The sequence below is a fragment of the Argentina silus genome (genome assembly GCF_951799395.1).
Source record: "Argentina silus genome assembly, chromosome: 1".
NCBI lineage: Eukaryota > Metazoa > Chordata > Actinopteri > Argentiniformes > Argentinidae > Argentina > Argentina silus.
Genome location: NC_139655.1, coordinates 16,430,210 through 16,444,897, shown reverse-complemented (window position 1 = coordinate 16,444,897; position 14,688 = coordinate 16,430,210). Strand labels below are relative to the sequence as shown.

At 40.9% G+C, this 14,688-nt stretch overlaps 1 protein-coding gene across 1 annotated transcript in view; it reads right to left on the bottom strand.

Moving 5' to 3' along the window:
• Positions 1-14,688, bottom strand: part of clstn2a (calsyntenin 2a) — a gene marked incomplete at its 5' end in the record, with an annotated part of 133,870 nt that overhangs the window by 22,072 nt on the left and 97,110 nt on the right. The window contains 4 exons of the mRNA XM_083684835.1: positions 308-493; positions 8,006-8,155; positions 10,464-10,672; positions 12,499-12,694. Coding sequence (XP_083540961.1) covers positions 308-493; positions 8,006-8,155; positions 10,464-10,672; positions 12,499-12,694 — 741 coding nt within the window. The remainder of the gene's footprint in view (positions 1-307; positions 494-8,005; positions 8,156-10,463; positions 10,673-12,498; positions 12,695-14,688) is intronic.

Sequence of the window (14,688 nt, the reverse complement as noted above, 5' to 3'; positions counted from 1 at the left end):
AATTCCATGTCATCTTTTGGTGTACTAGCCAAATTGCTATGTTCTGAGGGACCATGTCCGTTCTATTCTTTATATTTCTATGGCCTGGACTTACAAGGACTCAAACCTTGCCTTAGTGGGAGTGAAGTATTGATATAATTTGATTTTAACGAATCACACGACTGCGAGACATGGCTTTGAATCTGTGGCTCCGAGGTGTGGGGAGAAGTTCTCTCTCTCTCTCTCTCTCTCTCTCTCTCTCTCTCTCTCTCTCTCTCTCTCTCTCTCTCTCTCTCTCTCTCTCTCTCTCTCTCTCTCTCTCTCTTACCACACAGTTTCTGCAGGGACTTTTCTGAGTAGGTTTCACGGTCACAGCCCTTCCCAATATGGTTGGTCTGCAGCTCCACCATGGCCCTCACTGCTGACAGTGGGCCGTCACAGGTCTCCAGGTGCATCTTGGGAAACAGTTGCTTGCTTCCTGTCCCAGGCTCATAGTCAACTCTTTTGTTCCAGCCTGAGAGACAAGACACATACACACATGAGCTTAAATCGTGTGGCTTCACATAATCTCACTAAATAACACAGAGATTCTGGGATCCGAGATTAGGCTGTCACACCTACCTAGTTTGGTGTGAATTTACCAACCTTTTGCTAAGTTTGGTTCGTTTAGACAGATAAGAACACTCTATTCGAACTCAACAAACAGTCAGACCGTGGACCACCCGCTCTTCCAAGTGAACCGTGGTGCATTTTTCCAGGAAATAAAACACACAATGTGTTAAGGGTTACTGCAGACATATGTTGTAGGCGAGAGAAAAGTAGCAAACTAGCAACAAGTCAGGGAAAGACATGGAGCCATGAGGAGGTGAATTGTCTCCCTGATAGGCTATGGGCAGATTAACATAATATATGTTATACTATTTTAATATATTCATCATTTATAATGAATGCTGTAAAGCAGCAGATTATTTATTGCACGCAGCATGGACAGACGCTCATATTGGCCTGTTTCTTCAGAGGCTTGTGTTGTTGATAAGAATACTAAAGCATTGGAAAGGACAAGATCGTGACTCATATGTGAGGCACAATGCTTTGTTTTGGAACAACCTGGCAGATACCTGTAATGATGATGTTTCTGATATTGAAGAATAATATCCAATGATGCGTGGAAGAAGGTGGATACTCAAATTGAAAGTTAAATAAAGACAATCTTTTAGTCAGATCGATCTGGGACACCAAACTACTGTCCAAGAGAATGGTCAGCACGGAAGTGGCAACCACAAAGAGTTTGCAGTCAATTTTATCGTAGGTAATAAACATGAAACCAGGACATAAGGCTCATCTCAGCTTGGCGCCAGTGAGTCTGACATGTTATCAACAGAGATCTTGGGGTCTGGTACCCCTTGTTGTAAACCACATTCCAAGAGTCACTCAGGAAAATACATTCTAACAATACCTGTCCAATAAATGGATGGTATGGCTTTTGTTACAAGTTGTGGTTTGCTAGAGATTTGGCACTGAATCCTAATTGAACCAAATAAAAAATGCATCAAAATAATAATTTCAATCCTGATTCTGACATATGCAAACAAACTATACGTGTGAAAGCACCATAAGAGTCTATGAACTGCTCAAATGCTCACACATTTGTGTATACGTTTAGGACCAGGTGGCATAGTCATGAAATTCCTGAGAATGTAGAATCTAGGAGCCATTTCACATTTAACAAGCTCTTGATGGAAGGCATCAGAGAGCACACTTCACTAAAGCGAAAGGTGGCAGGTGACTTCACACACTGAGGAGCTTAGGGAGATGTATTACTGGCACAGACGGCTTAAGAACCATGCTTCCTAATCCGTGTCACACACACAGTTGACTGTCAATGATTAGCAAGTTCTGCGTTGGTCTTTCAAATCCCCCCCCCCCTTTGATCAGAAGACATCTGACATTATCGCACTAGTACTATTGTCACTTTATTGTCACTTTTATAACTTATTATTGAATTGTTGTTGCTTCTTTGTTGAGTGTGGAGCAATAAGTGACAAATACAATTAGATTTTTATCAAATAAAACATTGAGATTGGCCGAGAAGCATTCCAGCCATTCCAATTTCCACGATAGGAGCATTCAGTTAAAACCGTTGTCTTTTATAGTAACTGGCTACTTGTAGAGGTACTTTCATGCACTTTTTTGTATACACAAAACTATAATGAGCGCCCGTTTCCTTTCGTATTAAATGCGCCTGGCTAGACCAGCTGGCTAGCTGACCAATCTTCAATGCTAGTTTTTGTCCTCATTGCCAAACTTAATAAAAATCTGCACACTCAATGTCTAAACACCTTTGCTAGTCATACAATCATGTAACTAACAAATTTGCTTGAAAGAAACTTGAAAAAATGTTTTGTTGAATAGTCATGACTTTGGTTTGATGCTGAAAAGTGTGTCTGTCCCTTTTTTGACAGCGAATATTTTAGCCTGGCTACTTTTTATCCTTCCCATAATTGCTTGCGAGTTATCAGACAGATCAGTGTGGACGGAGTTGCTAGACAATGATGCCTGAATCCCTAACTATGGTAATAGTTTTATGAACTACTTTTATAGGCGGAGGGCATAAACCAATACAACATACAGTATCCTGAAAAAAAACACTAGTACCATTGCTTGTTGTCAGAATAGTTGCTGTCGGTGTAAACCTGTTGTATAAAAGTAATAACACACTCAAGGGTATGCTTGAGCTGCTGTAATGTCTTAATTTCCCCTCGGGGATCAATAAAGTACCTATCTATCTACAGTTAGGTCCATATATATTTGGACTCTGACACAATTTTTGTTATTTTAGCTGTTTACCAAAACATATTCAATTTGCAGTTATATACTATATGTATTCACATCCAAATTGGAGGAAGGGTTTAGGAATTACAGGTCTTTTTCAAGGGACCAAAAGTAGTTGGACAATTGACTCAAAAGCTGTTTCATGGACAGGTGTGGGCTATTCCTTTGTTATTTCTTTATCAATTAAGCAGGTAAAAGGTCTGAGTTGATTCCAAGTGTGGCATTTGCATTTGGAAGCTGTTGCTGTGAACTCACAACATGCGGTCAAAGGAGCTCTCAATGCAAGTGAAGGAGTGGCTAAATCAACAGTTTGATACAGAGAAAAAGAATGCACTGGTGAGCTCGGCAACACAAAAAGGCCTGAATGTCCACGGAAGACAACAGTGGTGGATGATCGCAGGATCATTCACATGGTAAAGAAAAACCCCTTCACAACATCCAGCCAAGTGAAGAACACTCTCCAGGAGGTAGGCATATCCATATCTACCATAAAGAGAAGACTTCACAAGAGCAAATACAGAGAGTTCACCACAAGGTGCAAACCATTCATAAGCCTCAAGAATAGAAAGGCCAGATTAGACTTCTTAAAAACATCTAAAAAAGCCAGCCCTGTTCTGGAACAGCATTCTTTGGACAGATGAAACTAAGATCAACCTGTATCAAAATGAAGGAAGGAAAAAAGTATGGAGAAGGCTTGGAACTGCTCATGATCCGAAGCATACCACATCATCTATAAAACACGGTGGAGGCAGTGTGATGGCAAGGGCATGCATGGCTTCCAATGGCACTGGGTCACTAGTGTTTATTGATGTGACAGAAGACAGAAGCAGCCGGATGAATTTTGAAGTGTTTAGGGATATACTGTCTGCTCAGATTCAGCCAAATTCAGCAAAGTTGATTGTATGGCGCTTCACAGTACAGATGGACAATGACCCAAAACATACTTCGAAAGCAAACTAGGAGTTTTTTAAGGCAAAGAAGTGGAATATTCTGCAATGGCCGAGTCAATCACCTGATCTCAACCTGAACGAGCATGCATTTCACTTGCTGAAGACAAAACTAAAGGCAGAAAGACCCACGAACAAACAACAACTGAAGACAGCTGCAGTAAAGGCCTGGCAAAGCATCACAAAGGAGGAAACCCAGCATTTGGTGATGTCCATGGGTTCCAGACTTCAGGCAGTCATTGCCTGCAAAGGATTCTCGACAAAGTATTAAAAATGAACATTTTATTTATGATTATGTTAATTTATTCAATTACATTTGAGCCCCTGAAAATGAGGAACTGTGTATAACAATGGTTGCAATTCCTAAACGTTTCATACGATATTTTTGTTCAACCCCTTGAATTAAAGCTGAAAGTCTGCCCTTCAATTGCATCTTGGTTGTTTAATTTCAAATCCATTGTGGTGGAGTACAGAGCCAAAATTATGAAAATTGTGTCACTGTCCAAATATTTCCGTACCTGACTGTACCAATGCTACAGTGCCCTCCATACGTATTGGAAAGAGTGAGCATTTTGTCTTCTTTTAGCTCTATACCCCAACAGTTTGGATTTTAAATCAAACAATTACAACAAGGTTAAAGTAGAGATCCTCAGCTTTAATTCAATGTTTTATTTTTTAAGATTAGTTTCACAATTTAGAAATTACAACCCTTTTTATACATAGTCCCCCTATTTCAGGGAACCAGTCGTATTGGAAAATTGGCTTGGCAAGTGTTTCTGGTTAGTAGGTGTGTTCCATCACATCATTTGTGCAGGCATAAGAGCCAATGTCTAGTGTTTATTCTAGCCTTTACGTTTTCCTTTGGAGTCTGCTATTGGTGTCTGTCAACATGAAGACCAAAGTGTTGTCACTGCAAGTCAAGGAAGCCATTATTGAGCTGAGAAATCAGAAAGAAACTATCATAAACATATCCAAAACCTTAGGCTTGCCAACAACAGCAGTTTGGAACATCATCCAAAAGAAGAAAAACACTGGTGAGCTTAGTAATCGCAAATGGCCTGGAAGGCCAAGGAAGACTTCTACAGTGGATGACCAAAGAATGCTCACCATAATAAAAAAATAAATAATAATAATAATTGTCCCACGGATCTGGAACACTCTCAGAAGACTTCACCAGCAGAACTACAGAGGCTACTGCAAGGTGTAAACCACAAATTAGCAACAGAAACCGGATGGCCAGATTACAGTTTGCTAAAAACTACCTGAAAGAGCCTGTAGAGTTGTACCAGAGTGCTGGCAAGTGTAAAGTGTGGAGAATATAGTGGAGGGGGTGTTATGGCTGCCACTGGAACTGGCTCACTTGTCTTCATTGATGATGTAACTGCTGCTAAACATGCTTTATTTGGATCATATGATTTTCCAATACTTTTGGAGCCCTGAAATAGGGGGGAGTATGTTTGAAAAATGTTGTACTTTCTAAATGGTGAAACCAATCTGAAATAAATAACAATGAATTAAAGCTGAGAATCTCTACTTTGACCCCATAGTAATTGTTTGATTTCAAATCCAAACTGTTGCAGTATAGAGCTAGTATAAAGAAGACAAAATGCTTCCTCTTTCCAATACTTATGGAGGGCACTGTATATTGTGGATATCAGAACACTGTGATGCAGTCAGAGGCATGAGGTACAAAAGCACACCATCTTGTGTGTTATTGCTTAATCAAAGGTGTCGGCAGACAAGGCAGTAAGCCCTCAGGGCCTTTCACCAATCACACAGCAATATCAGAGCCAAATCCCCTCTGCTGAGTAGGGCAGAGGGATGTGAGAATATGTGGAGTAGAACAAAACAATAAAAGAAAGAAATTAAAAGAAAAGATTGCATGGAACACAATTATATTGGCCATGGATATATTAGTAGAATATGAGAAGACATAGTAGAAAAAGTACTAAATGGAATAGTAAAAAAAGTCAGAAGCTCTGAGATAGTCAAGAGGAGTGATGTAAATGGTTCTCTATCCTACCAGACCAAAACTGTACAAGGGGAAACTGCCACTCCAGAGATGAACCACTGGGAAAACACAAGATTTGGATGGGCGAACGGAACAATCAGCCATGACAGGTGATATTTGACCACAGAAAAGGGGGTGGGGGGGGGGGGGGGGGAAAGAGAGAGAGAGGGAGAAAATGATGGAGGCAAATTACATGCTCAAGGAACATGACAGCTGTTGTCCAGGAGGCCCTCCTTTCACTTCCGCTTCGTCTGTCATCTTTGTCACCTGTTTTATATTTTGATTACTCTCCATATGTACTGTATCTGTGTGCCGCGCAGGACTTTATAGTCGAGGGACCCGTAATGGTGGTTTGATTGCTGCGTGTGGAGGAGAGAGTTGACAGCTGTCGAGTCTGTTCAGTGATATATTCAAGGCCAAACACTCAGAGAGAAAAATGGGCGGCCAGGAAGAGGGAGACAGACAGTATGTTAGTAGAATGGCTGGAAAAGGGTACAGAAATGTCTACATTTCACTTGTGAGGCTGAGAGTGACCTATACTGAGGAGCTGCACTGATAAATCCTTACCAAAGCTTCGATGGCCTTAGAAATCTTGATATGTACAGTACTGAACCTTATTGCTGTTATTCAGAACCAACCAATATCAACACACAAACATTCAGATGGCAATATTGGAAGTAGAAGTATAAATAACTGTTACACTGGCACTTTTGTTACATAGTCTTACACATTCTCTCATAAATAATACTAAACATTCAAAACAATTTTCATCAGCACATATAGCCAGATTACTAGATAAATGACATGTACTGTGAAATGACATGTGCTGATGATAAAATGTTGAAATGCATCGTTACATAATCCTGTATACTCATGATTACAAGCCAGGTTAATGGTTATGGTTCATGCTTATGGATTGTGTCTTGAATTACTGCACACTATGCAACATTTATTAGGGCATGTGTATTTCCCATACACTAAGGGCAGACCAATTCGCTCAAAGAGAGTGAGAGTGGAATTTGATGCTTAACAGTCCCTATGCTCTGCAGCTTTATTTGAGGGTGACATTTACTGTGAGTGTCACTTAGAAAGTTGCCCTTTAGTATTACCAACCCCCCTCTATTGTGTGAGCCCTGATCCAGGTAATGGAACCACACTGGCCACTTTTCAACGCAGAAGAGTATTGCATACTGTACTGACTTTAGGGAACGGGTTGGGTTCTTCTGTTTTGAATGATATTACATATTTCTGGTTGTACAGTCAATATGAACGACATCACTGTGTCTGTATGTTTTTGTTGTGCTGTAATTCTTTGAAGTTTTCTAATGTGATTGTAATGTTTTTATTTAATGTCTTTTTATGTGGACCCCAGGAAGATAAGCAGTCGCCGAGGTGGCAGCTAATGGGGATCCGATTAAAAAATAAAGAATGAATCATCCAGAGTTTATACTAAGTATCCATATACAAGATAAGTATAATAATACAAAATCAGTAAACATTTCCTCACTCCTGAGGTGCTGTACAGTATTTTTGACAGATGAGCAGTAGGGGACCAGGTCCGCTTGTGAAGGTACGACTTTGTAACCACTACAGTAGTAGAAGACAATATCCAGTCAAGTTCCCTTGGCTTTTTGTGTAATATTGTGTCATATTTCCTCTCAGGCTTTATTTGAAAAAACAGGGTATGCTAAAATTCCCTCTCCTCCTTTTCCGCCCTATCTCTCTCTCTGTGTGTCTCTCTTATTCTGGCTCCAGGATGCTACTGTATCCTCCTTCTTTCTCCACAGGGGCACTTGACCTGGATTGCTCCAGTAAACAAAATGGAGTCGCGGAGGACTGTAAGATGTGGAGCGCAAGTCTGGCCCACTGGGGTTGAGAGCTTTCTTTCTCTGATAGAACAGTTAAGCACCAAGTCAAAGGGAGTATTACTAAGAGGTACAGAAACTGCATTTCCAATAGAAATCCCTGTTCACGCTTGTATGTTGTGTCATGGCGGGCAGTAACCAATAGCGTCCATGGAAGAATAACGTGGTGGAGTCAGGTTTTAGAGTGGTGGGAAACTGTAGATGTGCAGTGAGCAAAAGTGTGGGACAAATACAATAAAATTCACTGTGTGTGCTTATATACCGTGAAAGCCTGAACACAAACAAGGCAATAAATAAAAAAATCGCAACTGGCTCTGGGTCAGTGGATGGGGGCAGTCTTGTAGCCTCACATTTTTCAGAATAGTACTGACCTAGCCACCCAGGTTTGCAGACAGGCTTGACGTCTATGTGCACCACTACGCTCTCTGTTGCCTTCTTCTGGCCGCAGTCGAAAGCGGTCACCATGATCTTGTAGCGCTGCTGCTTGTCAAAACTCAGACGCTCTGTGTTTCTAATGTTGCCTAAAGAGGGAGACAAGAAATAAAGATATGAGTGGAGGAACCATAGAAAGGGATTACTTTTCTCAAACTAATTTTAGCACAATACTCTTGAGAAAATGTCCCAAATTACTAAATAACAAACATAACTAGACATGGAAAACCAAAAGAACAAATGTTAGACCATTCACAACTTTTACCAATACATTTTCAAACAAATAATTTATTTGCAAAACATCATGCATTACATTTCAGCAATACTGTGGGCCTAAGCACAGACCATCACAAGGGTCTTTACAACCAGGATCTTTGGGCATTTTTCAATTGGTGCTGTATCTCAACTTCCATAAAGCGAAAAAAGAAAAAAGAGTAACATAAAATGTTTGCTCTCCCAGCTGGCAGCTTCACAATCAGTTTGCTTTTCTGTGAGTCAGTTTGTGTCCGGATGCTGTCAAGGAGACTGCACAGATGAGAGGGGTGGAGGTCAGGAGCTATGTGAGCCTTCAAACCTGGACAGTTCCTACTCCCGGATGGGATACAGATAACTATCCCAGATGGGATACAAATAACTACATGCCCTCAAAAAGGGGGATGTATCATTCTCACTTTTTCACTCCCATCTGTGAAACTGGGTTGCAGCATGTGGAGTGTGCAAGTGAAGTGTTACGCTGTTGAGCTTTGATTAGGGTGGTGTGCAGTGCAGTTAAAAAGGGAGAACTCTATTAAGATGCAGTACTGTTGGTTTGCACACGATATCAGAGGGCGAAGCCGTTTGATGAAGACCTCTCTTTTCTTTTCACTCTCTTTTTTCCTCTTCCTTCCCATATCTATACTGTATATTCATACTTGACTACTTCACCCACTCCCATTTGTGTAGATCAGTGATGATAGGATAGACGTGAGCAATATGATGATAGATACTGTAGTGTATCAGAAGGCCAGGAAGAGCTGTTACCATGTTGCGTTATGAGCTGTTATTCAAGTCATATCATTAGATATACAGTGGTATGTAATGGGAGATTTGAACTCGTTGGTGAGCCACAGACATCAAACAGACTTCATTATAGTAGAGCTATATTTACATGATCCTAGGTTAAACTGTAGTGATGTTGTCCTATGTAGGAATACTGTATGGATTAATTGCCAGTCTCATTGCAAAAACAAGGGACATTACACCAGACAAATTGTCTCTTTCTTCTTCTGTCCCCATCTACTTGTCTGCCCTTTCCTTCCTCTCCTGTCTTTGTTCCCTCTCTTTGTATCTCTCCTCTCTTTTTGTCTTCGTCCTCTCTCGTCATATTGTTCTGATATCACGCTCCCTCATCTCTCTCTCCATCTCTAACATATGGTATCTTCCTCCATATCTATCTCTCTTTCCCTACATGTGCCTCTATTTCACTCTCTCTTCCTCTCTCTCCCCCTTGCAGAGGGCCAGCAGGCCTGTTGTATCTAATCACTGACTCAGGCCTCTGATACACACTTAATGACGGAGCCAGAACCCCCTTCGGAACATAACAAACTCTGGAGGCCCTAATGCATCACCCCGCTTGGCTCTAATTGAGCACCGAGAGCGCATGTCACACTGCAGACCCTGAGAGGGCCATAGGAGGTAGTGCGACTGGCAGTGGTGGAGCTTGCATGGCGGAAGGGAGCCAGGAAAGTGCCAACCTCCTTTCCGCTATGGGTCTCAGATGTGCCAGAGGATATCAGAGGTGCCAGGTAGGGGGGAAGGGAGGGAAGAACAGAGAGAAAGAGAGAGAAAATGAGGGGAGGGAGAGAGGGGGCTACCAGAGATAGCAGGATGTGGAGTGTCTGATCTGGTTTCAACCTGTCTGATCCTCGGGCTGTCCTTGTGTTCACACTGATCAGACAGATCTGGACCTAGTCTCATATCACTCTTCATAAAGCTGCACTGTGATCAGTAGATGAATGAGGAAACATTTGAAAAAGCCAGCGAACAGCACAGCACAGCACAGCAATAAGGTGTGGTGGATGTGCTTGGAATAGAATATGCTGTAAAAATAAGTTCAGCTGGTTGGAACAATTCCTCCATGATCCAGAGGATATGTACTGTATTTACTATAATGTCATGAAATTAAATGTAAGCAGTTATCATTCAGGTATTCAATGTTATTATCACAAGGTATGTAAGTGAGTTGCTCTAGCATTATGCCTAGCCAATTAGATGTCCTTAAGAATGGCTTGTGTCCCGTCAGTGTTGTTGTACAGTTTAGTTGTCAACAACTACCTGACAGTTTATGATGGACTTGTGTTTGAATGTTTATGATGGACTTGTGTAGTATTGTAACCAAGTTGACCGGTGCTGACTGACCATTGCGGTCGATGGCGAAGGGTGTGTCATCGGTGACAATGTCATAGTTGCAGATCTGGCTGTACTGCGGGGAACAGTCCTGGTCCCAGGCCTCCACCTGCAGAATGCTGTCATAGATCTTCCCCTCCGTCACCACCGTGTGGTAAACGGGCTCCCGAAATACTGGAGCAAATTCGTTCATGTCATCCACCTGGATGTGGACCACTGCCCTGGAGAGAGGGAGGGAGGGAGGGAGGGAGGGAGGGAGGGAGAGAGGGATGGAGGGAGGGATTTAGGAAAGGAGGGAAAGTTGACAGAGAGTAGAGAGAGAGAAAGGTTGATAAAGAGTTTTAACACACTGTTAAAGTACTATATTACATGGCCTCTCTATCAACATAACACCATGTAGCCTTCATCACTAAGAGACAGAGAGAGAAACAAGTAAAATCATATTGTTCGGTGATAGCAATTGTATGTTGTAATTATTTCTGTGTGATGCTATATTTTGGCCTTTCAGTAAAATACATTGAAGGGGAAGACATCAATTCTACCCCCCTTCTTGAGATCACTTCCCCCGATGGGCCAAATGACTATGATCTCTCTGTGATGTTTACAATGTGTTGATGTTGAGGTGTCATATGACTAGGATTGAGGTCTGATTGGTTCCCTTGCAAACAGCTCTTAATTTAAATACTATGGTGGAAGTCGTGTATAAAACAGAATGTTTAGAAACAGTATTTCTCTTTGTCGTGGTCTGTGGTCTCAGCTGATGATCTGTGAGTATTGTATAAGCTAACCATGTGGTTTAGCTCTCTCTCTGTCTCTCTTCCTCACTCTCTCTCTCTCTCTGTCTATAATTTACCATGAGGGTAGAATGTAGCATTTCTCTATGATGTATTTACCTTGTAATGTATATGTTTACAGTTTTATTTAAGCCTCATTTGATTTATTCTAACGTGACTATTCTCGCTCTAATCAAGACAAACTCAAAAATGTTTGCACATAGTGTTAATTTAATTACTTGGAGTCAGATTATTAATATTAACATATCCTTTATTAACAATACAGTACATAGCAAATATAAAGGCCCTACAACATTGATTGGCTCAGACCACCTACTTCATTCAATACATTCTAAGACTAAAATCAAACTACAAAGGATAAAGTATTCAACGTTTTAAGTAACAGCTCAAATAATATATTATAGTGTACAGTTTCTGAAAAGTCTACAGTACTTTTAAATCTGCTGACAGTGACCTTGTTTGACAATAAGCTATGCTTTTTCTGATGTAGTATGTGTTATGTTCTTAGTAATTAGAGACATTAGGTTAATGATACCTACTTGAATGTCCTGCAGTATTGTCACGTAGGCTCTCTCACACACGCACGCACGCGCACGCACGCGCACGCACGCACGCACGCACGCACGCACGCACGCACGCACGCACGCACGCACGCACGCACGCACGCACTCACACGCACACACACACACACACACACACACACACACAGCTTCACAGCACCATCTCTCTTTGTCAAGAGCCATTCATCAAAAAACTCCTAAGCTGTGAGATCCCTCAACCTCCCTCATCACTCTCCCTCTCTGTGACAGTATCACAACCCTAGAGCAATGCTTTCAATAGTACTTTATCAAAACAGGGCTGTGGGGCAATAATTGCTGTTGTCCAGAATAGACTGGCTCATATGGAGCTTCAAGCTAACATTGACGGTCCTTGATGAGAAATGTCCAGAGAGTTGAACAAATCTCAGCTGTTACTAGGACCTAGTGGAGAGCTGCCATAGCATACTGTAGCTATGACCATAGTACTGAGTAGGGGTAAGGACACAGCTTAGCGTAGTGCTCCATTGGTTTATGTGCTATATGCCTGATTATTGCCACCATTCAAAGATTATTTACACACACACACACACACACACACACACACACACACACACACACACAGACACAGACACAGACACAGACACAGACACACACAGACACAGACACACACAGACACACACACACACACACACACACACACACACACACACTTACTTATGAGACTTCTTCCAGCTGGCTCCGTTGGCACCTGCCCCACAGTCATAGGCCTGGATAACAAAGGTGTACTCCTTCTGGGTCTCACAGTCCACTGGCCCCTTGGCCCTAAGCACCCCCTCGCCTGACGTCCTATTTAAGACCACTGCCTCGAATGGAGCATCCTGCCCATGGATCTTAAATGCACAGATCTCCCCTGGGGGAAATAAGGTAGAGGAAAGAGAGAAATAAAGACAATTAGAGAGATAATGGACCTTGTGTGCATTCACATTCGGAGATCAGAGATTGAAAATGTATCTCTGTATGCTGCTACTCAGCATTTTGTTATTGAGGACGTGGGCTTTTTAGGCGGTGGCGAGACCAGCTGCGATGCTGAGAGACTGTTCTGCGGTTGTAATTGCCTTGGAGACATCATGCTGTGCAAGGCCACACAGCAAGGAGGAATGCAATTTGTATTGGTTTTTTTTGTGAGATTTCTCTCTCAATTTATGGTGAGGTTTTGAAATACGTCCTGGACAGGTTTCCTACCTCACCTGCTCATACACTTTTTATCCATGTTATTCTTTCAATTCATTGTAATTTCCTTATGTGTGTGAATAAAATACAAAAAAAAAAAAAGATAAATACAAAGGAAACCTCTCCTAAAAGTTCTTCAACTAAATGTACTACAATAGGAGATAGACAAGTTTTAGTTTCATGTTGGTCGACTTTTTGAATGACACAATGGTATGATCAAGTTTAATTGAAGCTACATCAGTTATCTGACACATCTTGTTGAGTTCTTAAGAAGCAGTGTAAGTGCTCTTACAATAAAATACCTTGAATGAGTCAAATCTATGCCATCTCCAAATGAAAGCTAAGAGTCTATATTTTTGGCAAGGTTGAGAAATACATTTTTCAACCATCTTCCATCATAAGAATGGGGATAGGCAAAGGCGTTGACTTCTGGTGAAACATGTGAAGAGAAGAAGTCATAAAGGTCCTCATTAATGTTCATGTATAGACCTCGGTCAACTAATATCAACACTTATATTTCGTTTAGGAAATGGTTTGGCTTTTGTAAGTTAAGAATCATTGCTCATTCTGTTACCAAAAACCATTTAAGATATTTTCAAATGTCTCTGCTTCATGAGGAGTGATGATAATGCAAGTTAACAAAAGTAAGTATAGGTATACCGTACCTAACAAATACTTGTAATGTTTTTACTGATATCGATTTATGAATTAATAAGTGATTAAAACTGGTCATTATGTTACCAAATCGTTATCAGAATGACCAAATCAAATCAGTAACAGAATTACTGAAATTGAATTGGCTTATTGTACAGGTTGTTCATAACCTAAAAGGGTTCTTTGGCTGTCCCTGTGTGAGAACACTTTAAGGAAATCATACATTAGTAGTTACACACCACTGCATCAACATCCTCACCAAGCACCGCATCAACATCCTCATTTCATGCTCCAATAAATTGTTGTTGAGTACAATGGGGAAAGCAAAGCCAGCAAATCACACAAATATGGAGCACAATTAACTTCCATTGAGAATGATGACATACAAGTTGACACTTCTACTCAAAGGACACCAAGGGATTTATCTTCACCAGGAAAGAGCACACTAATGAACATAGGTATGGTGTCCCTGATGTGGTGACAGATTTTCAGGATCTTTCCCACACAGATTGCAGACAATAAATAACATTTTCATTTTGCAGAGGCTATCTATGAGGCAAACTAGGAGCAGGGTGTATCTGTGTGTGTCTACTGTAAACATGACATAGGTCTACATTGAAAACCACAAATGTAATTGATCACATTAAATGTGTTTCAAAGGCAGATTTATGTTTCTTGTGTTTCGTGAGTTTTTATCAATTTACATTTTTAATGTTATTTATAAGTTGATAAAATAATACATTATTACCTTAATGAGAGTGTCTATTGTATATTTCCACCTTTGTTTCCCTATTTTAGCTACATCATCATGTACAGAATGACATTAAAATCCAGAAATCTACATTTCTGTAGGGGACTCATTTAGTCATTCTGTTACCAGTAAATCCACTTCACTTACTGTAGTTCAACAATTGAAGTATTTTCAAACTCAAGGTATCATATGATAGCTAACACCACACTCTTTCTGACAGACATATTTGAATCTTAATTGAGAGCAGATTTTTGGGGAAACGTGGTTAC